The 25,328-nt window shown below is 42.8% G+C and overlaps 1 protein-coding gene across 3 annotated transcripts; it reads left to right on the forward strand.

Moving 5' to 3' along the window:
• The first annotated feature begins 663 nt into the window (after window positions 1-663).
• On the forward strand, window positions 664-24,795 carry zranb1b (zinc finger, RAN-binding domain containing 1b). Of its 3 annotated transcripts, none has more exons than XM_030070401.1 (10): window positions 664-1,069; window positions 2,548-3,639; window positions 9,367-9,554; window positions 14,803-14,956; window positions 16,418-16,489; window positions 17,295-17,493; window positions 19,338-19,458; window positions 19,934-20,063; window positions 22,078-22,307; window positions 22,830-24,795. In XM_030070401.1, the coding sequence occupies exons 2-10, from the start codon at window positions 2,643-2,645 to the stop codon at window positions 23,046-23,048; spliced, it is 2,310 nt and encodes a 769-aa protein (XP_029926261.1). In that variant the 5' UTR covers window positions 664-1,069; window positions 2,548-2,642; the 3' UTR covers window positions 23,049-24,795. The 3 variants fall into 3 exon arrangements, with proteins under 3 accessions (XP_029926261.1, XP_029926264.1, XP_029926262.1); XM_030070404.1 differs by lacking the exon at window positions 664-1,069 and adding an exon at window positions 1,506-1,603; XM_030070402.1 differs by lacking the exon at window positions 664-1,069 and adding an exon at window positions 2,178-2,309.
• The last annotated feature ends 533 nt before the right edge of the window (window positions 24,796-25,328 follow it).

Here is a 25,328-nt window from a genome sequence, read left to right on the forward strand (position 1 = left end):
TAAAACCAAGGAGCAAGACTTGTGCTCTGTATGTTCATAACAAAAAATGACAGTGCCCTTGTGGCATCTCCAGCATCTTCCCTTAGGAAGAGCACAAGTGTGCAGTGTGTTGTCGTGTATAAATGACGTCACGTTGAAGTGGGACGGGCTTTCATGTAAACAAATAGAGTTGCATCCATGCAGAATTTGGCTGTTTTTTGCGGGTCACGTTCAATAAATTATGAAGTATCCATTTATTCATATGAGGGATTTCAGTAACAGTTTGTGTTGTGGTGCAAGCCAATCGAATAATTACTTCAACCTTGCGAGCTGCTGCTCAAGCTGTCATGTATTACTGCAGACTTGCTTGCTGCAGTATTTTTACGATGACATCATCCCTTATCCCTTTGGAGGAGACACCATGAGGTTGCTTGCCAAACCCACAACAAATCACGATGCTCGAGAGACGGGGAAAAAAACAAAAAAATCAGGATTTATGTGCAACTGTCCGGGTTCCTTGAATAGAACAAAAAGATCCCCGAGACGGAATTACAGTTAATATCGTGGCATGCGAGACACTGCTTTGATGAAGCCTTTTAACAGTTGGGAAGGAGAGACGTAGAATCTGATTGGTCAGTGCGAAGGGATACAGAAAAAGTAGCCAATCGGCGTGACCGGCATATTCAGGTGGTAAATCCTGCCCCTGACTGTAGCAGGGCCGAGGGCTCTCTGCTCCGTAATGTATTTTTTAGCCCTGCCTGGCCTGCCTCGCTTGTTTCCCCTGTGCCGCCATTAAAGACTGTCAGCTCGGCGTTTGGGAATAGGGATAAAAAAATGATTTAAAGCTCAAAGGAAGGCGATTGTGGGACTAGGGGGGGTTGTCGCTCCGCTGTGTGGACCTCTAACTCCCGACAAAACGGAGCCCCGAAAAACGTAAATATGCGGCTATCGACCAAGTGAGAGAAGCCTGAGTTCGGGACCCACGGAGGAGGATTGGATTGGGTTTCTTTGGGGGGAGCTCGGAGACGGAGCAGCTCGGTTTGTTGTGGTTGCGCCGGGAACTCAGGAGTGTAAACACAGGGAAGCAAAGGTAAGGCCACGGAGCGCTTTTAGCGGAGCATTTTGCAGGTTTTCGTGCAGTTGACACGGGCCTCTCCACCGATTACCAAGGGACAGATAAGCAAAACATAATCTTGTAACGCTAGCGAGCAAGCTAACTTAGCTGGCTCTAATTCCGCAAACCGCACGGTTAGTTGTCATGTCAGCTAGCTCTCGCTCTTGGGGTCTGGTAACACGCTAATGGTAGTTTGTTAGGTAAGTCACGTTAGCTGTAATTGAACAAATAAAAGGAATCATAATTCTCCAGCAGTCAAAAAAAAAAAAACGCCAGGGTTGTTGTTTATTTTAGCCACATAAATTCATGTTTTTCGTACCAATGTTATGAATTAACGCAACAGCTCGCTACATAACAAAACAACGCTTCGCTAGCTCAGTAGGAAACGAAGTGTATGTAAACACGGGTCAGATCTCTGTGTGGCCATGAATTATTCGGTCGAAGCTAACCTTGTGGCAGCTAAACGCGCAACTCTGGATCGTGTCTCGCAAATGTGTTGAATTTCACACGGTATGTCGGTAAACTTAGAGGCGTGGTGTAAACACAGTTGCACCGTCAACAACTCGCACAGGACTGAGCTGGGGTAGCAGGGTAGCATTAACTGTTTGCTAGTTCAGTGAATTTCCTCCACAGAAGAAATAGCTCCTTTGCAAATAGCACACACAGTTGAGTTTGTTGAGTTAGCACTGTTGTTAGCAAATGATAATCGTTTATATGTGACTGTTTGCTCTGTAATAAAGTCTTTATTTGGTAGCCACGGCATTGCTAGTGCAGGGTTGTCACATGCACTTATTAAGCTTTGGCACAAGTTCAATCCCAATGCATCAGTAAGGGTCTTTACCAGTCACGCGCCTCACTGTTGGGTGTCTGGTTTCATCTGTCCTTGTCTCTTGTTACCCTGCTTGGTTGTAGGGCACAGTTGCGTAGTGTGTGTGTGTGTGAGAGAGAGACTTATGTGTTTAAAGACAGTGCCACTTAGTGCGTTGCAGGCGAGACATGGTCGACTTGGCACCTTGCTTTTGTGTGCCTCAGCTGCATGTGAAGGACCTCTCACTGGCTTCAATTTACTTTGCCATTAATTAGTGCCGGGTCAAGACCACATAGCACTGTAGCCTTTTAAGCAAGGTTGACATGAATGCCATTACTACATTGGTCTTGATGCATTTCACTTGCTAGGCTTTCCAGACAGTGAATGAGGAGAAGGTGATCCGCACAGGTGGGTGGAGGCAGGCACACTTTGTTCTGGCTGTTGTACTTTGTAGTAGTGGTTCACCACTGAAAACTTAGACGATTTAGTCCCTCCTCTTTTTTGTCTGAATGCAGAATCATCTTTTAAGAGTATTGTTAGTCTTTCTTTATTGTGCCAGTCCTCCAGTTTGTGAGATTTGTCTGTTGATTTGTCTTTTGCTATTTTGTTGTGTGGTGTAATGTGTTAATTTCTCTTTCCACCCTAGTGTTGTGCTTGCCTGTGTGATCTCCTTGAGAGTGGAGCTGCCGAGCTGAGAGCCCCTCTGAACGGCAGGAAGCCTCTCACGGCGGCGGTGTGACGATGACTGAGCTGGGTGCCAAGTGGGCCTGTGAATACTGCACATACGAGAACTGGCCCTCAGCCATCAAGTGCACCATGTGCCGCGCTCAGAGGCCCAGTGGGGGTGCCATCATCACTGAGGAGCCCTTCAAGAGCAGCCCTGGTCTGGATGCCAGTCGACACCAGTGGGACCCTGCATGCCTCAGCCACAGCTCACCCCAGGGGGGATCCAGCCTACTCATTTGTCCAGACTCCAGTGCCCGACCCCGCGTCCGGATTGCTGACGTACCTGAGACAAGTAGCAAATGGTCCTGCCACATGTGCACCTACCTGAACTGGCCTCGTGCCATCCGTTGCACCCAGTGCCTGTGCCAGAGGCAACAGGCTCAGCAGCAGCAGCAGCAGCAGCAGCAGCAGCAGCAGCAGCAGCATGGGCAACATCATCAAGGACATCATACCCAGCAGCCACGCAGCCCCACAGAGTCACCCCAGACCTCTGGCTCTGGATGCCGCTCCGCTCCCCCAACCACCCCTACAGACCCATGTGAGGAATATAATGACCGTAACAGGCTCAACACCCGTGCACAGCACTGGACCTGCACTGCCTGCACTTACGAGAACTGGCCCAAGGCACTCAAGTGCGTGGTGTGCGACCACCCCAGGCCCAACAGCCTGCTGGCTGAACCCATCGAACTAGCATCAGAGCCCGAGATCCAACAACCTCCCTCCATTCTCAATGAACAGGACAGGGACAATAGGAGGGGTGTTGTTGGGCTTGGGGGTGGGGTAGGAGTTGGAGGTGTGGTAGGTGGGGTAGGTGGTTGCAGCAGTAGCCAAAGGAGGTCTCCCCCAACGTCCAAACGAGAGTCAGAGGTGAACATGGACTTTCAGAGGATTGAACTGGCATCAGGTGCTGGAATTGGGAGCAAAGAAGAGCTGGAGGTGGACTTCAAAAAACTGAAGCAGATAAAGAACAGGATGAGAAGGATTGATTGGTTGTTCCTCAATGCATGTGCTGGTGAGTTTCAGTAGTTGATGATCATAACAAAAAATATGCTGCCTGTCCTCCTCATATTTTGTCTGTTGTTAAGGTGGGTATAGAGTCACCCAGATGGCACAATGGACTAGAAACAGGGCAACACAGTGTGACTGTGAAATGGGATTTCCCAAATCTTGTGTGAATGAATATTATGGCTTTAGCATCCTAGAGGTTATTAGTTGCAATCCTATTATGTAGCCGAGTCCAGATGATTCTGGTTTGCCTCCTACTTATGCTGATATATGCCTAAAAATCTTGTGCAGCCAGCTAGTGAAAACCTTGCCTGCACAAGCACCAAGTGTCCGGCCACCCACACTCTAGACTGGTGAACAAGGTGTAGGAGGGAGCATGAGCATTTTGGGAACAGCTGGCAATCGCTTTTCTTTTCTCCCTACCACGTACAGCTAGCTCTTTCTCCTACCTTCACTGCTTCACTGGCTGTGCATAGAGTTTGCTCAACACACCCACTCAACTTTCAGTCCTCCTTCCCCATCTCTCTCTCTTTGACAGATAGTCTCCTGTGCTAGGCCAACCGCCCAACACATATTTGACAGCTTGATGTAGCCATTGTGGTGACTAAGAGTTGGATAGTGTTTTCTTCGTGCTGCTGCATGCCTCAAAGCAGAGGAATCATTTGGTCAGGAGGTCGAGGAACACTCCCTGCAGTTAGTAAGCCGCCCGACCTAAACCGAGTCTCATACTGTGTGTGACCCAGTGGAATCCCCTCTGTCTCTGTGGCTTGTCCCCTCAAGGCCAAGGCTAGTCTGGACAGAATGCCATTGAGGTGAATTCCCTTTACTATATTCAAGCCTTATCTTGGCTTATCTGATTGGAAATACCCCTCTAATTTCCACTTGTCCCTTGAAGCAAAGGAGACCCAGTCACATAGGATGTAATCTCCAAGGGAGTACTAATTGCGTTGAGGAGAGGCAAGTGAGTCTGTCCTGTTGCCAGGGTGGTTTTCCTATCATTGACATACTGATAAACTCACACACACAAACATGCAGGCTTGTAAACAGTGGCCCCGGCGCTCTGTTGGTTGGCCTAGTTGCCTAAGGGACCTGCTGCACTAAAAATAGCATGACTAGTGCAGCAGAAATCAGAAATAAATAAGTCTGCACATCAGCACTGACCTTCGCCCCTGCAGTGTGGATGGCCATAGCCCACTTACGTATATGCAACTGGTGTCATTTACATGCTGTGTGCTGTTTGAGTGAGCATTAACTTGTTGAAACAGGAATCTCTTTTCAACTGAGTGACCCACAGCATCACATCCCCACTCCTGTTCAGTAAGCTATGTGTGGATTTGTGACTGTTCTGCGAAGGAGGGGCTTTCATCACGTTGATTTGAGAGGCAAAAATTAACATAGCATAGCTTAATTATGACTCCCATGCAACAAAAGTATCTGTCATAACTTTCCACATTATGTGAGAACAGTTTTATATTATGGGCTGTATTAGTCCAGGTTGTTGCTGAAGCCTGAGGCTGGCAAACCAGAAGTCACTCCTTTGACACTTGGTTCACTTAGAGGGCGTTCACTCTCTTTAGCAGGCAACTTGCTTGTCTCAGTGCAGGTTTATTGGCCCGGTTTGTCTTCTTTTACTAGTTGGAGAGATTTTTCATTGACAGGGTGAGGTGTGCTGAAAACAGCCCTTCTAGAGAGATACAGAACAAATGAGAAAGAGAGAGACACAGAGACTGTGTTTACATCAGATTTATGTGGTACTGTTTGAGTGAAGTAAGCAAATAATGATTGTGGCTGGGTGTCAGCAAAAAATAATTAATGTAACCTACTTTCCTGCCCTTACACTAACCTCACCAAGGAAAAATACACAAAATGATCCTATAATGGAGACATTATTAAGACATATTTAGTGTTTGGATAAAAAAAAATATATATATTCTTCCTAGTCAGCATAACCATTTGTTATTGTCCTTTCTAGAACAAGAGGCGTAACCTGGCCTGGGTTGTGTTTCCTGTCTACATCTCATTAATTGATGTATTAATTCATTTTCTTTATTTTCTTATTTCTGTCTAGGTAGGGTCATGGGTGTCTGAAGGCTAGCTCAGCATATGTTGCCAGTTCTTCACAGTGCTAACACAGAGAGACAATAACTCACACCCAAGTTTATACCTATCGGCAATTTAGAGTCTCCAGTCTTCCTGACTTGCATGTCTTTGGAATGTGGGAGGAAACCAGAGCGCGGTCTGAGGAAACCCATGTGAATGCAAGGAGGACACGCAGCTCCGCACAGAAAGTGCCAGGAAACAATCCAGGTTGTGCTTGATGTTAGGAGAAAGCACTAATTGATGAGCTGCTTCGCCACCTACCGCCTACATCTCTCCACTCAGGTTTAAGACAGCTTAGCAGAGAGACTGACGCTGGCTTGCAGAAACAAGGACTCATTTTAAAACCAGATTAAATCCTGGTATACCATTCAGTTCTGTTGTACCAAACTTTAAAACCTGAATGATTAAATTTAAGCCCTTCTTTAATCCTCAATTTAGTTTTAACTGTAAACCTAGATTAAATTGGATCCTGTTGTGCCAAAATGCCAAAACTCCCTTATAAACCATGATGGTGGTATTAACTTTAAACCTGGGGAGGCTGATTAGGAAATTAGCAAAAAATTACAAGGAAGATAAGTATAAACAAACAAACAAACAAACAAACAAACAAATAAAATAACCAGAACAAACAATAATTTAAAAACATTCTGCATTCAGATTCCTCTCTCAAGCATTTAACCCTTTCAGATATTAGCAAATTTCCTTGATTTCTTTCAGAAACATGGGAAAAAGGCGATTTGCAGATTAGCAAGAAATGACCCAAAATGTAGCGAGAAATTAGTAAAAAGTCACAAGACCAGAAAAAAATCACCAGAAAATTTGTAAACAATCTCTAGAAAATTACAAGAAAAGTATAGTTATTTGTACATGATGTCAATGTTGGGGTGTGTGTGTGTATTTAGTCCCCTCTCTTGGGGACTCATGTTTGTGTTTACATGGTTGTGAAAAATTTCACAAGCCTTTCACAAGCATTTAACTCTAAATTATTTAATTATTTAATTCACTCAACTTGGATTTATGAAACCAGGATTCATTGTTAATTGTGCACCTGAGCCCTGCTTGATTTTAAACCTGGGCTTACTCATTTTAAAGAGTGTTACTCTGATTAGAACTAATCTTAGATTACATTAATCCTTGTTGGCGCAGCCTAGCCTGAGAGATACAAACACTCGCATAAATATACTGTATGAGTGTCTGTGTACAACCAGCATTCAGCCCTCTCCTCTTCTCTGAAGTATTTCTCTCACGTTCCACTTGTCATACATGTTGCTTCTGTTGTTGACGTAATTTTTGAGACGGTGCCAAGCCTCACAGGTTGGAAGACTGTCAAATCGACTGTGGGAGCCTCAGTATTAACGCATATTTTGCGTTGTCAGGAAGGCAGCACTGCTGACTGTTCATCTGGGCTGAGTGCGGCTCCCCATTCTGCGACTGACGGACCGGTTCAGGAGTTTCTCTTATTATCCTGCCCCTAGTTCAGCGATCAATCAGAGTCAAGCCCCTATATAAACACCAGCAGGCAGGCCGGCGCATATCCAGCCTTCTGTTGTCATCTTATTCCAATGATTTGTGTTCCTGTGAAGGGGTTCACACAATTGTTTTCCTCATAAAAGCTTCTACAAGCTGTCTATCAAACACAGATTTTCACTGAATGGAGAAGATTATGGACTTTTTCTTTGGAAGAAAGACAGTTGGCCATGTTTGATTTCTTGTTTTTGCAGGCCAAGTCTAATTTATAACCAGGGAGGACCTGTGAGTTAGCCAAACAGTTTCATTGTAGGAAATGTTTTTGTCAACCTGCCACAATGGCTGGTACATTTTACTGGCCATATTCATAATTTCATCAGCCAACAAGACTTGAGTTGTAAACCAGGACCTCCAAATGGAAATGTGTCTGGTGGTGTGGGCAGATAGCAGTCACAGACAAAAATGAACTACATTTGTTTGGTTCCTTTTTTAAAGGTTACTCTATGATGTGTGTGTGCTTTTAATTAAAAAAAAAAAAAAAAAAGCGAGAGGAAAAAGACCAACAGTGCATTACTTGTCCTAATCTATTACCTCTCATCTGCCTGTCTATAAGTGTATGCCTGTATGCATATTTGCCTTTTGTATTCTCTAAAGGATCTGTGAGTACAGTACTGACTGCAGGCTGCAGGCACACCCACACTAATGGAGTGCTTTCTGGAAAGTGGTTGTGATCCCTCTCCGTCACGCTGCTATCTTGTAGTTTCTCTCTTCATCTCTCTGTGCTAGCCAGCTCCACATGGCACAGCAAGTCCTCCCACCCACTCCATCTCTCTCTCTCTCTCTCTCTCTCTCTCTCTATCTCTCACACACACTCACACTCACACAGATTATGCTGCTGAGCATTGTGTGTGGTCCTTTGACACGAGAACAAAAGCTCAACACTGTGTAATGCCGTCTAATGCACGAGTCGAGAGACTACTGTATGGGCATGTATATGCTAGAAATGGATTGAGAAATTCTGGGAAATCTGCGGTAACATTGAAATTATTTTCCGCAAGGGAGTTTATTTGTATGTAACAGTTTCAGCTTTCTCTCACAGTTTACTGATTTGATCAAGTTCATCTTTGGTGGAGGAAGGCACTGAGGCTGACACCTTAGAAAACAGGCACTTTTGTCTGTGTTAAGTCATGCCATCTACACAGCCTAATCCTCAGGAAGCATTTATCACTATAGTGCTTTGGCTCAGGAATAGGACTAAAACAATCCCCATCTTTCAGCGACTCAGGATAGGTTATGGTTGAAAGTCATGGTTTCTAAGCTTGGGTTAGGTCAGTCTAGGTTCAAGGGGAACTGATGCTACCAGTGATGCCTGTGAAACTCAGAATTGAAAAGAAAACAGACTTTGATCTGTTTTATTCTGTGGCCCATAATATAAAGAATTCCCTTTGTTTGTTGTTCAGTTGTTTTGTTGCCATACTGGTGGTAGCTCTAAATTGTTTTGATCAGTTAATCAGTATTTGCTCTCCTCCCATAAAAAGTGAAAAAAATAAAAATAATAATAATGATAAATGCAACCAGCTGCATCTGTCCAGGCTGCCGCATCCATCAAGCCAAATGTAATATCTGTCTCAGCCCAAAAATTACAGATTACCATGGGGCTCACTAATTGTCTTTTCCCCTTGACTTCAAAGTCAGTGATGTCTTGGAGCTGTTACGGCTCCAACAGAGATAAAGCGCTTTTACAGACTTTATAAAATTCTTTGGTGGGCACAGAAAGTCCTCTGGACAAGGCTGTCCTCTAGACAAAATGACTAATTTTGTATTTGTGTGCATAGCCATGATGTTGTAAAAAATGACCAACGAGGTTGCCAACTTCTAAACTGATTTGTCCACAGAGTTAAAATGCATTAAGTTGAGCTACGTGACACAAAACTAGTAAATGATTGGTGATGTTAAAGCTGTGAATTTTAAGGCAATAATTGGGGATGTGCAGTTTTTAAAATGATTAATTAGTGCAAAATTTACCTGTGCAACCCTGGCAGCAGTAGTAGTTTGTCCTGATTTTTATTTTGATAAATTTGTGCTGGAAAAAGTTAAACAGTTGGTGCATAAGCCATTTGTCTGCTGTATTTATTAATATGACTTACGCCCCCTCTCTCCCCGTAAGGTGTGGTGGAGGGTGACCTTGCAGCTGTGGAGGCCTACAAGTCATCGGGAGGTGACATTGCACGGCAGCTAACATCAGATGAGGTGCGCCTGCTGAATCGGCCCTCAGCATTTGATGACGGCTTCACGCTGGTGCACCTAGCCATCCGCTTCCAGAGGCAGGACATGCTGGCTGTGCTGCTCACCGAGGTCAGTGGGAGCAACTAGTGGGTGGTTAAACCAACACTTTCTCTCATCAAATAGTGTATGGTATTACCTCTGCCAGTAATGGGGTGATGGAAGCACGACCTTTTGAACTCCAAGCAGTTTTACAGCTTTCAAGACTGCATTTTGAATGTCCTCATCTTTGAATTGCCTGCAGTTTTCTCAGACTGGTCTCGCTCTTGAATAATGCATACCCATAATTATATGTCAACAGAGATGAGTATGCAGTGTGGAAATTTTGTAATGCATTGTCTTCTTTTACTTGTGTGTTTTAAAAGCCATTATGTTCCTTCTGCATCTGCGGAACCACAGTGAGGCATGAAAACAAAATAATGTGTGTCAGAGCCAATATGCAGCCAATTTATCCAGGTGTGGACACAGCGCGGCGACTGGATGGGCACCCAGGTTTTCCCCACGAAAAGTAGTTAGGCGTAGTAGGAAAGTGCTTCAGAGGCCGGGGGCGCATGAGCACAACGTAGTGAAGTGGCAAGATGTGCAGTCGCCTAAAATTTGCCTAATAATGTGACACATGACGACAGGATTCCAGTTTGTTTAACATTTTAAACATCAAAGTTTGCAAGTAACATTGCATATTACATGACATTATGACGTTTTAGAGAGTTTGTGTCAACAGCCTATCTGATGTTCTACTTTTTCATCCTACCTATCAACTTGTCCTACCACAGGTAACATGTTATCAGAACAGCTCCAAGTACAAAACACACATTTTTACTAGTCTAAATTGCCGTGATCGAAAATGCTGCCAAAAAAGAAAACAATAGGCAGCTATTTTATAGTCTGAATGACCTTGTCAGAAGATGCTGCCAGTATTAGAGTATAGCTGGCATGATTTCATTGTTTAATTTACTTTATCAGAATCTGCTCTCGTATTATATGTACCCAGATAGACAGATAGAACCATGAATTTGTGCTACAGATGGAAATTCTGACAAAATACCACAGATTGTCACACCACCAGCAAGACATTGTGTTAAAAATATAATTAAATAAGGAGTGGGAAAGAAAAAAAAATGTTTATTTTCAGACAATGGTTATGCAAAAATATGTTTTGTTGATTTCTTTGAGTATTTAATCTGTTTTAGCTCATTAATCTTGGTTTAGTTGCTTCTATCAGCAACTCTTAGTACTGACATTGGATGTAGTTTTAATGTTACATCCAAATGAAATTAATCTCTGATCAGATGTCTCAATTCAGTGCGTCTCATGCCTGTCGTATATATCTCCCACAATCACACTGTCAGTGGTTTGTCAGTGGTTTTGTTGCGGCAAAATGTCACTTGCATAGTCGTCCAGATTGTGTGTGTTTTGGATGCGGCGTGTTTTTGGACATTTCCCTGGCCGCAGTCTCTACTTCAGCCACACTGTGTCTTACATCAGCAGTGCCTGGAGGGACGTATGTTTTTGCCAGTGAGTATCTGTCAAGCTAAATTACATCTTTGGTATAATATGACTTAATTAATGGTATAATATTAATTAATTGATAGACTATTAATCTTCTTAAAGGACAAGAAGAGCAAATCCCATCTTTCTGTTATCCATTTAATGTCAATAGTTCTGCCCCTATTAGCTGCATCAGTTGCAGGGAGATTGACGTCCTATATGATAAAGACAACAGCCTGTAATGCACTCAAAACTCTGATGCATGTGGGAACCATGGAGCACATGTGATTATAATAAATATAGGGTTGGAGGAGGGATATGGACATGATTTTGGGGTTTCACAGCGTGAGAAATAGGATGTGTGGTGTGCGAGCCTGTCAGAAGAGTCATTTACGCAAGTCCCACATTCAGTGCCTGAGAGTTGGCAGCTTCTGCTTGCCAAACGATACAGCTTAATGTATTCTTTTTCCCCTTAGTAGTTCGCCGTACACGTTGCAATGTTCTGTTTTGTATAACCGGCTGCCATATTCAACTTGAGTAATTCGTTCGGGCACTGTGGTGTGGTTGCTGCTTCAGTAAGGCTAACAGCTAAAGGCTTTCAGATAGGATGTGATATTTGCTGCGCTCACCACTGGGCTCTGCAGACATCTGACCAGACACTCTGGGGAGCCGTGGAAGTGCCCAGAAAATAGGTAGACGCAACAGTATATCCACCAACATTACATACTGTGCCACAATATACACATTAAGCACTGTTATCACATGTGCACACATACATGTTCATACACATTGCTAACACACACCTTGTATGCCCACTTGGTTGGAAAATAAACAGAAACTGGTCGCACAATTTAGAGAATGAGGATACAGCTAAGATCAGCTGTTTTTCTATTTTTTTTTTCCATTCAGGCTGTCTTGGTTGACTTTACACTTTGTGTCTACTGACATGGAATTTGGGCTGGTTAGGAGGCCTACCCGCTCAGTGTCATCTTGTTTGTTGAGCAGACAGACCCCATTTGCCCTCACTTGTTTGGATCAATTAACAAGGCCTATTCCACAGCCACAATAGATTCACAATTCCTTTGCTCTGAAAATCAAAGCATTTTTTATCCCACTGGATTTTTTTTTCTCAACCAATGTTAGGCGAGGTATTCACGATTTTCAGATAGCAACGGAGAGTTGCATGAAAAAGTTCCACATCATGAAACGGTGGCCTATGGACGATTCACGAGTGGGTGCCGAATACCTCCTTTACTGTTCACTGTGCGACGGATGACTGTGTAGGTTTGACTTGGCTCAGATGGCACAGCTTACTGCATAAACCACAAACAAAGTCTTAGTCCTCAACCAACCCTCTATTACTGTGTTTGAAAGGTCAGATTAAGGCATGATTGTAGTAATATTTGCTTTGCGTCAGAGATGATGCAGCTTTTGTTGTTAACTCATTTACTCAGAAATCCTTTGACATCAGCAGAGAGGAGTCACTGGGGAAAAGGGCCAGGTGAGAGTTGTGCCACACACATATCTACACACATTCTCTTTGTCTTGCTCACAGGGAGGCCACGTTTAACCTGTGGCACTGGGGTATCTTAGGTTATGTAATAATTTCACGCCCTGGTCGCCAGTGTGATAGCCTCCTCTATTGACAGGCAGATTATTTTATGTAATTACTGATTTAGGCCTACAACTGTTATCTCAACATGTTACATCTCAGTGGTCTGTCAGTCTGACTGACACGCCAGAGGAAGAGCAAGAAAACTCACCAAGATGTTGTGTGTATCGTCTGCAGCGTGCATGCGCTTGAGGTCTGTTGCCTGTTTGCCGTCAGCACTGTGATCCCAGAGCTATGATCCCAGATTATCCGCGTTCAGATTTTCTCTCCCTCTCTCTCTCTCTCTCTCTCTCTCTCTCTCTCTCTCTCTCTCTCTCTCATGTTTCATCACTGTCCCACTCTCTCTTATCTGTGTGGTCACTGAGCGTCCTCAAGTGAACTATGTGCCCCAAAAATGGCACATAGCTGAGAACTGCATGAACTTTTCAGAGACATTCTTCCCCATCTCTTGTCCAAGAGGTAACCTAGATTGGATTAGCAAAAGCAAAATTAGCTGTGACCTGACTGTCGGAGCATACCAGTCACTCAGCTACCTACAGGCACAAGGAATAATGTATTTTTTTAAATATTCAAATATGCTAGAGCAATAACTTCATTTTTAGCCTTTGCACATAGACAATATTCAAATCAGCACTCATAACGAAGCAAAAGGGACAATACAAAGACAATAGAAGGAATGAATGCAAATAAAGGCCAATGAAGTTCAAATGAATCTTTCAACATATTTCATGGAAAAGTATCAGGAGGCTGTCAAGGTTGGGAGGATTTCATATTTCTTATTTCTTAGATATCTGTCATGACTCTACAGTTTTATTTTATTTGTAAGACATTTAAGATTCCTGTCCTGTCCGTGGCTCATACTCGAGTCAAAACTTTGAGGTCTCCAATCAAAAGTGCACAGACCTCATGACCTTATTCACTACTTCTACTTACGGCAAAGCCATGGCAATACTTCAACTGCAACCCATATTTGGTGGTTAGATATACTGTGCCTTGCGATTCCTTTACTGGTCGACATTGCGGATAATATTCCATCTCTATGGGCTGTGCACAACTCCTAAGACTGACTTTGAGTGACCATGGTAACTGTGACTCCTGTCGTTAGTTTTATTTTACAAAGTAACCATTGGCAGCGTTTATTCTTTTTAGTTGAAGTCAAGCTGAACTTCCAAAGAGTCTGATTTAAGTGTGACTGGCTGGCTTACTTCCTTTTTTGATTTTGCACTTGATTGCTAGGAAACTGAATTGAACTGACTTGATCTTCTATGAATTCTTATTTTGGCAAATGTAGCTATTACTTGAAGCAGACTTTTGCATTTGACTGTGCTTATTTCTCTTATTTCTCTTTTGTTGCAAAGGTACATTTAATTGATTATATGATATTTTCCTCTTGATGATGATTTCGGGTTTATGTGATAATATTACATATGCATTCTATGCACATGTGCTCTTTTGCTCGACCAACTGCTACTTGCACAATCTTATGGAAACATACAGTATAATAACTCAATAGTTTATTATCTTACTTTTGTTTTTTTTTTGTTTTTTTTATCAGATTCTATTCTTTTTATGGCAAGTCGAGGTATTTATTTTCATAGAGTATATTTTAACCTAAAAAAGTAACTGTATTGTATCAACAATGCATTGAATTACAAAAATTTTAAACATATGATATCATCGGCAATGTGATCTTTATCATTACACTTTATGGTATCACAATACAGTGAGCCATGTCATACTTTAGATGAACCAATAGCCATTCATGTATTGTATTATCACACATACATTGTGATGCATATCGTATCCCTGTTAAAACCAAGGCTCACACACTTTATTCTGTTTTATGTTTCATTTGTTATTTTGTGAGCATGGTATCCCATCTTTAATTCCTGATCCCAGAGGGCTCGCCCCCTCTCATTATTGCATACATATCATAATTTTTCCAAGTGTGTAACTCCTTTTGTGTGTTCTTTTATTGCTGCAAAATGGTTTTAGATCCTCTGTCTTAATGATGCTATAAAGCCCTTTATTGAATCTATAAAGCACTTTATAACTTTGCTTAGAAAAATGCTGTATAAATAATTTATTATTGTTATTATTGTTATTCTCTACTCTGCTCAACACTGACCTACATGTAAGGAAGAATGAGTGCATTGCAACAACACCAGCTTTACTTGTCCTTTCCCTTCTCTCCCCCTTCTTGTCCCTCTCTCTCCACAGGTGTCCCAACAGGCAGCCAAGTGCATCCCGGCCATGGTGTGTCCCGAACTAACGGAGCAGATCCGCCGTGAGGTGGCAGCCTCTCTGCACCAGCGCAAGGGAGACTTTACCTGCTATTTCCTCACGGACCTGGTAACCTTCACCCTACCTGCAGGTCAGCCTCCCCTCGACTCCTTCTTCAATGAGGAAGGTGTTACATCTGGATTTTAGGCCTAATATATCAATACTCACCATTAAATACAGTCCAGTCTAACACGTGTTTGAATCAGATGAAGTGATTGACAGCTCTAATATGGTGATGCATCAGATGGTTAGATAGTGGGTCTCTTGTCATAACCATTACTGGTTGAAAACAAACAGGCTTGTTATCCATGCCAGGGCCTGCAGGACTATCAGCATACCATGAATTCCTAAAGTTCAAGTTCAAGCTCAAGTTTATTTAAAGCCCAACATCACTGTGTTCAAGTGTTTAAGTTTACAACAGACAGGACAACACCCCCTGATTTAATCCTCATACTGAGGAAGAAAAACTCCCCCCAAAATAAAAAAAAAACGGAGAAAAAAAATGGAACAAATCATAGAGAGAGGAGACCCTCTCACAGCCAGACAGGTGTGCAACAGTGCCGACTCAGTGAGCAAATTACAAACAATACAATCTTAATGCAAAAAACCCCAACAAAAAACACAGTAGCAGGCAAAGGTGTCATTGTCCAGTTTTTCTCTTTTCTATCAACGGGGATCTGTTTTTCAGCTCTGCAGCTGAAGAATCTAGACTACCCAGCCCCACTCCCTTGCCAAGTGTGTGGTAGAATGCTTGTTCTGTTTACTTCTGGCATATGAAATTACTTGTTGTTGTGATGTTGAAGAGACATAATACTATGGTTGTCTGTTTCCAACTGCCTGGAGTTGGAGGCTACCTCTGGCTCCCTGTTTTGGTATTGTTCATTGCATACTGAGGCTACCAGCCCGCCAACGGTGCGTGTCGCTTGTCCATAACAAAATTATATCTAGCATTTTTTTGACAGTGCCTCTGTATAAAATGTGAGAGGTTGCATGTGTACAATGCTATTTCTGTTGAATTTCACTGTGTGGAATAGCCATTGTGGTTTAGTCTATTGCTGGTAGCTAAGCTAAGGATTTTTGTTATGCAGAGTGTTCAGCACAATGCGGACCTTGGCTTCTGGCCACTATAGAAAGCCGTTCTGTTCAGTTCCACAAAGTCAATGCATTCATTTATTTTAGCTAAAGAATAAGCTACTGTTGTCAAGGGCCCTGACTACACAGAGAAACCCAGTGGCTATTGTGGAAAGAACAAAACAAAACATGGCTTGACTTGAAATGGACCATGGCAGAAACATTTTCTCGTTGGGCTTTTCAGTCATTTCAGCTCCAGCACAGGCCTTATAGCCAGTAAATGTAGAGAGTATTGCATCTGTAGAGGTAATCACTGCAGCCTCGGTTGAACCTACCAGTGGCATGCTGACATCAAGTTACCAAGACAGATTCATTTTCCCATTTGAACCCCTGCTAACTTAAGTATATGATTAAATAAAATAAATATTGGACCCTTTCTTAGCCTGTATCTCTAGAATCAATCTGCTTGTTTTGTTTGCAGACATCGAGGACTTGCCCCCGACAGTTCAAGAAAAACTGTTTGATGAAGTGCTCGACCGAGATGTACAGAAAGGTGGGAAATTTGCTACATTAATATTATGATTTGGTGTTGCAATAACTTTTCACAGCATTTCAGTTGTTTCAGTGCCATGTTTCAATCACTATTGTTTTGGTGTGGTTTCACATAAATGATGAAGACTCTGACAGAAAGAACCCAGATCGAAGATAACAATGGCAGTCTGGTGGCTTGGCACATGGACAGAGCCCCCCCCCTCATACACTATAATGGGATGGGTGCCCGATACTGGCAGTGTTATATTACAGGTCTTTTCCCCACTGCCAGCATGGTGCTTTGCTTGCCTGCTTGTCACTTTGCCAGTCAGTCTATCCTTATCGTGGGTGCCACTTGCGTCTGCACTAATCAGGCTAATTGAGTTTAAGGGATTTCTCTGATCCCCTGCTGAATGGCCGTACTTCCTCCGAGCCCACACACACAGGCAAAGACAAACATACACATAAAAGGAAGTATTATTCCACACGTGCTTTAACTTTCTCTTTCCTGTGTGTCTTGTTTAGTTATATGATCTGTTTAACCAGCCCAGTGTGTACAGCCAGCCAATAGTAGGCAATTGCTGTTTAGGTGGAAAGACAACATAAGGTCAACTTTTATAGTGTTCTCCCGCTGTTATGGCGCAGTTTGATAGGTATGGATATAGTAGTTATTGCAGAGGCAGTCCTTTCAAATGCCACCACCTGTCTTGTGGCCTCGTCATGTGACCGACTGCCCCTGTGCTTCTTTCAGTACAGTTTGTTCTCTCCTGTTAACACTGCTGAAGCAGCAAGTAACACCACACAACTTTACCTTTCTTTTCGTTCAGAACTCGAAGAGGAGTCTCCCATCATCAACTGGTCTCTGGAGCTGGGGACGAGGTTGGACAGCCGACTGTACGCCCTGTGGAACCGCACGGCTGGCGACTGTCTGCTCGACTCGGTGCTGCAGGCCACGTGGGGCATCTACGACAAGGACTCTGTGCTCCGCAAGACCCTCCATGACAGCCTGCACGACTGTTCTCATTGGTGAGGCCCTGGGTCTGGGGAACAGGTGTTTTACATCATGGCATGCGGATCCAGTTCAGCAGCACACGTGTTTACATTGTGTTTAGCGTGGCATGCGACATGATGCTGCAGACACAGAACAACATTGGATGAGCACTGAACTTTCACATCCCATCTCTCATAGCTCAAACCAGGGTTGTTTTTAAAGGATCAACTTACCTGGTTTAACTCGTTTGCCCTGGCATTCAGTAGGTTAGTATGAAAGCGGTGTTAGATTTGCTGTAGTCAGTGAATTCAGGGTAGCTGCAGTAAACACACAAGACAAATTTTTAACATCCCAGTGTTAGGAAACTTCATCCTATAGCAGCCCCAAATGGCAACAGGAGCTAACTTTTTTTTTTTTTTTTAAGGCCGAATGAGTAGGATTTGTCAGTTGCAGCTTATCAACACATTCAAGGTTGGCCCCTCCTCCTTAGCTAAGCTAAATGCTGGCAACAAGTTTTCATTTCCTAGGATGATGATGATGGAAAGAAATTACACAAAATGTAATCTCGCTGTCCTAGAAAAAGAATTTCACCTGTCGGCACCTACCTGTCCAACAGAAAATAGGCCAACACTGCATCACTCTTCATCCTCATCGTCTCCCTCAGTGTTCACGAGCGGGTGAAAGCCAACCCCAGATTCACTCTTGTTGTGGCGCTCTGTCCACTTGGCGTTTCACCTCGATATATTTTCCTTTTTCCGCAATCCGTGTCCACATTTCTCTGCTATCGATCTGGCACCATGCTGCTCGGTGATTGGCTGGGAGCAACACACCTGCTGCCCAAAGGCCGACGCCCAGAAGAGTCCTGAGGTCAGCAAAACAAGAAAATCCACGCAGAGGGCAGCGTCTCTGCAGATACACACTCCAACACACACTTCTACTGGGTTATAAGTGATGACTGAGAGGGATTATTTTGTTTAAGTCCATACATTGTTTTTTAGGGAAAATCCTACTCATTCTGCCTTCAGTTACAGGACTTCATAATGGGTTAAATCATCTAACATAACATTAGTAAACTGAACCTTCCTCAAACTTTTCTTTTTGGTGTCAGATGGCGTCTGACACCAGCGTTTTGCTGTTGTCTCGTCTCCTCCTGTGCACAAAAAAAAAAAAAAAAAAAAATTCTCACCGGTGACAAAATACCAAAAAATGAATGAAGACAAATAGGGAGAATGCTCTGAGTCAGATTTAGGGGTGGTGGGTCACCCTTCTCTTTTGCAACACCAGGTGTTGAACATGTAAGATTTTGGTGCTGGGACGCTCCTACAGATCAGTACACCACGCCACTTCCCTTTTCCACCTCAGAGCTCAGAAACTTCAGCGGTCTCAATTTGCATTTTACGTTTGTTCAGCATTACACGGCTATGTTGGGGATTGCGACATGCGGTTTAGAGGTCGGGATGTAGCGCTGGAGTCCAAGATTGGGATTGCAGGTTTATACTGAGAATGTTGTGCGGGATCGAGAGGCTTAGACTAGAGCATTAGGCTGGTTTGAGCAGACAGAATTCTGAGGGGATTTATGAAAACTCCTGCTCTAGTTTAAAGTTGGAAGCACCGACACAACACAATCCGTCTCAGGGCTTATATGTGTAAGTAATAGCCTTGTGTGACTCATGTCTTGCCCTAAGAGATCGGGGTTTTCAGTGAGAAAATTACTGCTTAGATATGCTGAGTAATTGCCATCCACCCTAAAGCCGCAACAGAGATGGAGGAATGGGCTGAATAGAAGTCACTTGCCTGTCTGCACAAGGAGGTCAAACAGTGTCGCTGACAAGTGTGTGTGTGTGTGTGTTTGTGTGTGTGCTTATTGTCTGCTCTGAAGGTTTTACACGCGCTGGAAGGAGTGGGAGTCGTGGTATTCCCAGAGCTTTGGCCTGCACTTTTCACTCCGAGAGGAACAGTGGCAGGAAGACTGGGCTTTCATCCTCTCACTGGCTAGTCAGGTATGTGCTCACGAGGACGGCAACCAAGCAAAATGCTAAAATGTGACTCACTAAGGATGTATGAATTATGTAAGAAGCTATACCCCTCTTAGCATGTGTAGGAAACCCTGTAATGCACTTTGAAAGAGCATCCTGTCTGTCATCAGCACTTCACTGCTGTTTCAACCATTGCTCTCACTCAGCACACCAACTGGTAAGACAGGGCACTAATTTCAAGCCTTGTGTGGCTCCACACATAGAGTATGTGGGCGAGCTGTCATTACGTCCCATAGGGTGTGTGAAAGAACAGTAATTGTGTTGTTTTTATTTTTTTGTAATAATTTGGCTTTGACCAGAACTTTGCACAGGGAATGCATGGTATTCAAGAATCTTGCCTAATTCTTTGCTTTGTAGTTTCACCACCTCCAGGTTTCTGACTGTGCTGTTTTTTTTTTTTTTCTTTTCTTTTCCTTTTGTGTTGCATTTTCTCTTACAGCCAGGGGCCAGCTTGGAGCAGACCCACATTTTTGTTCTTGCACACATACTTCGTAGGCCAATCATCGTCTATGGAGTGAAGTATTACAAAAGTTTCCGTGGCGAAACACTCGGGTACACCCGTTTTCAAGGTGAGCATTTTTGCATGTGTTTTGAACTGGGATAGTTGTTTTGCAGTGGGACAGTTTGACAAACTTTAGTTCTTACATCAGGGTAAAGTGCAGTAGTTGAGTATAAATACTTGACTCTAATTGTGAAGTAGTTGGAGCCCGCATGTGTCTGCATAGCTGACATAGCTGGCATAACAGTCCCTCATTCCTGTTAGAACTGATCTGGCAGTAATTACAACATAAATCAATCCACTGGCTTTCATTTTAGGGGTGTTTTAGTGCCGCATGACTCAGTATTACATACATGCACTAAAGCTATTAAAGCGAGAACACGGCTGCAAATACACAACCTTTCTATTGTATGTAGAAGTATTTGCAGGAGTGTGTTGCAAGGTGGGGCAATGTTCTCACACACACACAATTCCACACACACATTCGAACATATGTAAACCATCACATCCCCAACAATCCAGTCCAATAAGCGGTGAGAGCGGGGTCCACCTTTATGGCTTGCAGTGAAAACAGTCTGGCTTTAATTTGCCTGACATGAGCCTGTGTAGGGGATGATGAAAGAGCTCTGTAAGGGCCAGCAGCTCGCGGTAATGCCTGCCTGATGGAAGAAAGATTTACTGTTGCCAGGGGCTGGAACGAAAGACAGAGAGGAGGACATGCATATGGGCGCCTATGGAGAGGGGAGGGGGAGGCTCGGTTAAAGTGGTCGCAAGGTGAAGCCAGTAAAAACACAATAGCAGACTGTTATGAGAGAGACCGGAGAGGAGAATAGCTGTTTGAGAGACCGCCCAGCTGTGGTTTCAGTTACAGCGGTAGTGAGGTGTGACCTGCCTCTGCTTGAGTCGCCTGTATCATGGAACTAAAGAAAAATGAGACGCTAATACAGTCCATATTATGTTTGAAAATTGCTTTGGAGCGTAGCCAGTGTTTATCTCATCCTGAGGTCGGCTCGCACTGTGGTATGAAATTTGTCCCTTTTTAGCATACAGTTACAATGCCTGTTAGTTCAGAGGGGTCGGCCAGTTCAGCGCGAGATGACTAATGAACATCATGTTGAGATACATGATGACTATTATAATGCAAATTTATCTTTATCATCCAGTCTCTGAGATAGAAAATAAACTATACACAAGTGCCTGAATTCTTTGTAAGTTACAGTTCATTGTAATGTGTTATTCTCTAGGATAGTCATAGAAAGTTATTATATTATTTATGGTCGGTCCACTTTGAAAAATGTATTATGGTTGACTAGAGCATGTATAATTAACATGACTAATGTCTACTTGTTTTTGTGCAGCCTTTTGGAAAACAAATTTCTATAGAGTATCAGTTAAAAAAAAAAAAAAAGTATGAATAGTTCCTGTGTTTTGCTCTCCTGTCAAATTAAATATATCATTTATTACCCCTTTTGCTCTAAACTCTGAATATTCCAGGGTGTCTGCAGCTCCTTAAAAAGTCTTAAAATGTCTTCAGCTCCATTTTATAAATACTAGGTCTTAAAAGTCAGTCGTTAAAAAGTCTTAAATATGAATTTAGGAGGTTTTCATTTCAATATAAGCATTTTCTCTCCATCCATCTATTTTTGTGAGAATGAGTAAAGCTCTTTAACATGATAAATCTTATACCAAGGTCTTTATACTTGCCTGCTACACTTCACTGTTGGAAAAATGCCTGTTCTAGATTAATGCTTATTTCTTAGCCAGTTATCGTACCGTAGAGAGAAATCCAAGGAAATCTGTGTACTTACCTGTCCTGAGATCTGTGGGAAAATGGTTATGGTTTGATTTATTACAGTAGCACCTTTTCATTAAATGTAATGGAAACTGTTAAAATGGCATTTCCTTGAATCCTCTTTAAGCATAGTTAAAAACTGACCACTGCACTGGACCAAATGTATAGTACTTAATGCTTATTTGAATATGGGAGAAAAGATTTGTCAGTTTTAATTGTCATTAAAATTAGTCTTACAAGGTCTTAAAAAGCATTAAGTTGAACTTCGTTTTGTCTCTCCGTCTCCCTGTAGGTGTGTACTTGCCCCTTTTGTGGGAGCAGAGCTTCTGCTGGAAGAGCCCCATCGCCCTGGGCTACACACGGGGCCACTTCTCAGCGCTGGTGGCCATGGAGAACGACGGCTTCGACAATCGCGGCGCGGGCGCCAACCTAAACACGGACGACGATGTCACCGTCACATTCCTGCCACTGGTGGACAGCGAGAGGAAGCTGCTTCACATCCACTTCCTCTCCGCACAGGAAGTAAGCACGCCCACCGTGTCCAGGAACATTGTCTGTCTCTCGTTTTTCACTACTATTTAAATCTTTTTTTTTTTTTTTTTTTTTTTTTGCCTGTGGTTAGACAGACAAGTGTATTTTTGTTACTGAGGGGAAGAGAGGAGGATTTATGGTGATTCATACCTGCATGGACTTTTTGAGTTTGCTCTGCCAGACCATCTGTGTCGGATCACAGGATACAAACAACAGATTAGTTGCTTCAGGATGAGTAGGCCAAATGTTAAATTTAGAGCTGACAATGGTTAGGCATCACACACTGTCAGTTAGAGATCCTAAACAGGTATGTTGGTATAAACTTCAGCTCTTTCCCACCAGTATGAGACTATAGCACAGCTAATGATGATAAACACTGTTTTTGACGGCGTACATAAAGGCTAGTGTTATGGCTCCCTCTGATGGTCATATGTAATGTAATGTGACGTAACACCACCCTTCCACCATTTGTTTCCCCTTTCACCCCCTCTCCTCCCCTCCCCTCCGTCTCAGATGGGGAACGAGGAGCAACAGGAGAAGCTGCTGAGGGAGTGGTTGGACTGCTGTGTGACAGAGGGCGGGGTTCTGGTGGCGCTCCAGAAGAGCTCCCGCCGCCGTAACCACCCCCTGGTCACCCAGATGGTGGAGAAGTGGTTGGACGGCTACCGGCAGATCCGCCCCTGTGCCTCTCTCTCCGACGGCGAGGAGGAGGAGGACGACGATGACGAGTGACGAAACTGGAGCGGGGGAGGCGGTCCATGAGGGGGCAGGACCCTTCCCCCTCTCCCAGCTTTTTTTTTTTTTTCTTTGTTTTTGTTTGTTTTTTTTTCCTTTCCTGACACGGACAAACTGTGAACGCCTTCAGGAGAGGACAGGGAACCACAGGCCCCCACCCACCTCCCACTTCTGGCAGAGGACATTGCTACTCCTCTAGCACTCACACACACATGCACTCTTGCATAACACTGAAACCCATTCAACGCATCACCCAGATAAACCTGAGACTGACAGAGAAACTCCACTGCTGCAAACACGGATCTGGGGATGATGGAGAAAAGGATCATAGTTTACAAATGCTAATGACCTTTTGATTTGTTTTGGTTTTTCAAATGTTTAAAAAAAAGGAATCTTTATCCATAGATGTAAATGCATGTGGTTGTTCAAAAAAGAAAAAAAAAAAAAAACAGAAAAAAAAACACGTATAAGGAAATATACCAGCATCGATTCAAATCAACCCTTTATATCAGTTTATTATGGGCACTGACAAAAGCACACTTCCAAATTACTGTTCTTTTTTTGATGTTTTTTCCAGATGTAAAAGAGTTGGCTTGTTTAGCGTTTTGTTTTTGGACGGGCAGGGACAAAGCCAATAATCATATCTTTGGGTCAGGAGGCCCTTTGGAAAACCAGAGATTGTGTAATAATAAATATGTCTTTAATCCTTATTACTAAGCACTGCACATTTATTAAAAAAAGAAAAACAAATTTCTATATAAATATTATTGCTTGAATAAAGGTCATATATGAAGCTCTTGAAAAGGGAGGTATTCCCTCTTCAAGTCTAAGCTACAGTCACTAAGGTTTAGCACACAGATCATTCATGTTGGATCTTCAGTTTACCCTTTTCCAGACTGGTTGAAATAAGTTGTGTGAGCGTGTGTTTTTCTTCTCCAAACCTACTCTACATATTTATTGTTTGGGAACTTATTTGAGCTAATAAGAGCTTTGATTCTCTGTATTTTTTTTTTCTCCTTTTTGCGGTTTTTGTCATTTATTCTTCCAATCTCGATGAAGACGTTTTATGTTGCACAGAAAACATTCTTGCTGTGAGGAGAGAAACAACCACGACCATCAGTGAAAAAGTTTACTTCTGTTTGTTGCGTGTGATTTTTTTTTTTTTTTTTAGTACCTCATTTGGATGTTTAAATTTGGTGCTTTTCTTTGCAGGTGAGTGTGAGAGTGAGACACATCTATTGTCGGCATAAACCCAGAGTCACACTTGTCTCGCCTTTATCTCCTGCTTCCTGTTTGTCTCTTTATTCCTCTAGTTCTATGTTGTCACCCACATGGTACATGTGTCAGTTCTCCTCTGTATTGCCTGGTTCTTGTCCTTATGTGAAGCCATCTTTAAGTTTTGATTACAGTCCTTGTGAGAGACTGCAACATATAAAACCAAAGTTGAAAAAAAAAAAAAACACCCATGAGTTGTCAATACATTTTTTTTTTTTTTTTTTGCCGTGAATGATGTTTTCATCATTTTTCTCCTTGCCATTGTGTACTGTAACCTCTTTTTCGTGTTTCATTCTAGTCAACACACGTTTTGAGCATCACCTGTATGTTGCTTTGTATTTATGCAATAGTTGCAGCTGTGACTATGATGGTTTGTGGATTTAGGCCTGACCTCACTATACAAAGTATCACAAAGGACAGGCGAAATAAGGAAAAAAAAAAATAAAGGAAAACCTTTTTGAATGTCCAATGAAAATGTTTCGTCTCTGGTTTTGATTTCTCTTGGGACACCATGCACCTGTTTTCGGAAAGCCAGAGTGAAACCTGGCTAACCATCCCTTTGCTATGGGCCTTTGGTGTGGCTGTTATACTCACAATTCACAATCAGCTAAAATCAGACTGGGTTTCTTGTGCCCTCTAGTGGACAGAAACTCATAGCATTTCTCAAGAGTCATTTGAAGGTCATGGAGTTACGGCTGGACAGGAGTCTTCATACATACTGTAAATATGGAGCATGTAAATTTAAATCACATTTAAATGTACTGGAAAAACATATTTCAAGTTAAATGCATTTTTGATGTTTTTTTTTTGGGCTCAGTTTCAGTTGTTTGGCATAAATTAGCCATTAAACAGTTCACATACATGGGGCACAATATCAGCTGCTGGTAGCTCATAAATCAGTTTTCCAGTTCCAGACGTTTTCTGGATGGCTGATTGATGATTTCGATGGCCAGATATAAAGAAGAATTTTAAGACCTTATTTAGACTCGGGTAACTTTTGTC

The sequence above is a fragment of the Myripristis murdjan genome, chromosome 15 (assembly GCF_902150065.1).
Source record: "Myripristis murdjan chromosome 15, fMyrMur1.1, whole genome shotgun sequence".
NCBI classification, from domain to species: Eukaryota; Metazoa; Chordata; class Actinopteri; order Holocentriformes; family Holocentridae; genus Myripristis; species Myripristis murdjan.

Excerpts from the sequence above, each read along its gene's own strand:
- zranb1b (XM_030070401.1), top strand. The coding sequence starts at position 2,643 with ATGACTGAGCTGGGTGCCAAGTGGGCCTGTGAATACTGCACATACGAG. Across the intron at positions 9,555-14,802 it reads TGGCTGTGCTGCTCACCGAG|GTGTCCCAACAGGCAGCCAA; the intron begins GTCAGTGGGAGC and ends CTCTCTCCACAG. Across the intron at positions 16,490-17,294 it reads CGACCGAGATGTACAGAAAG|AACTCGAAGAGGAGTCTCCC; the intron begins GTGGGAAATTTG and ends CTTTTCGTTCAG.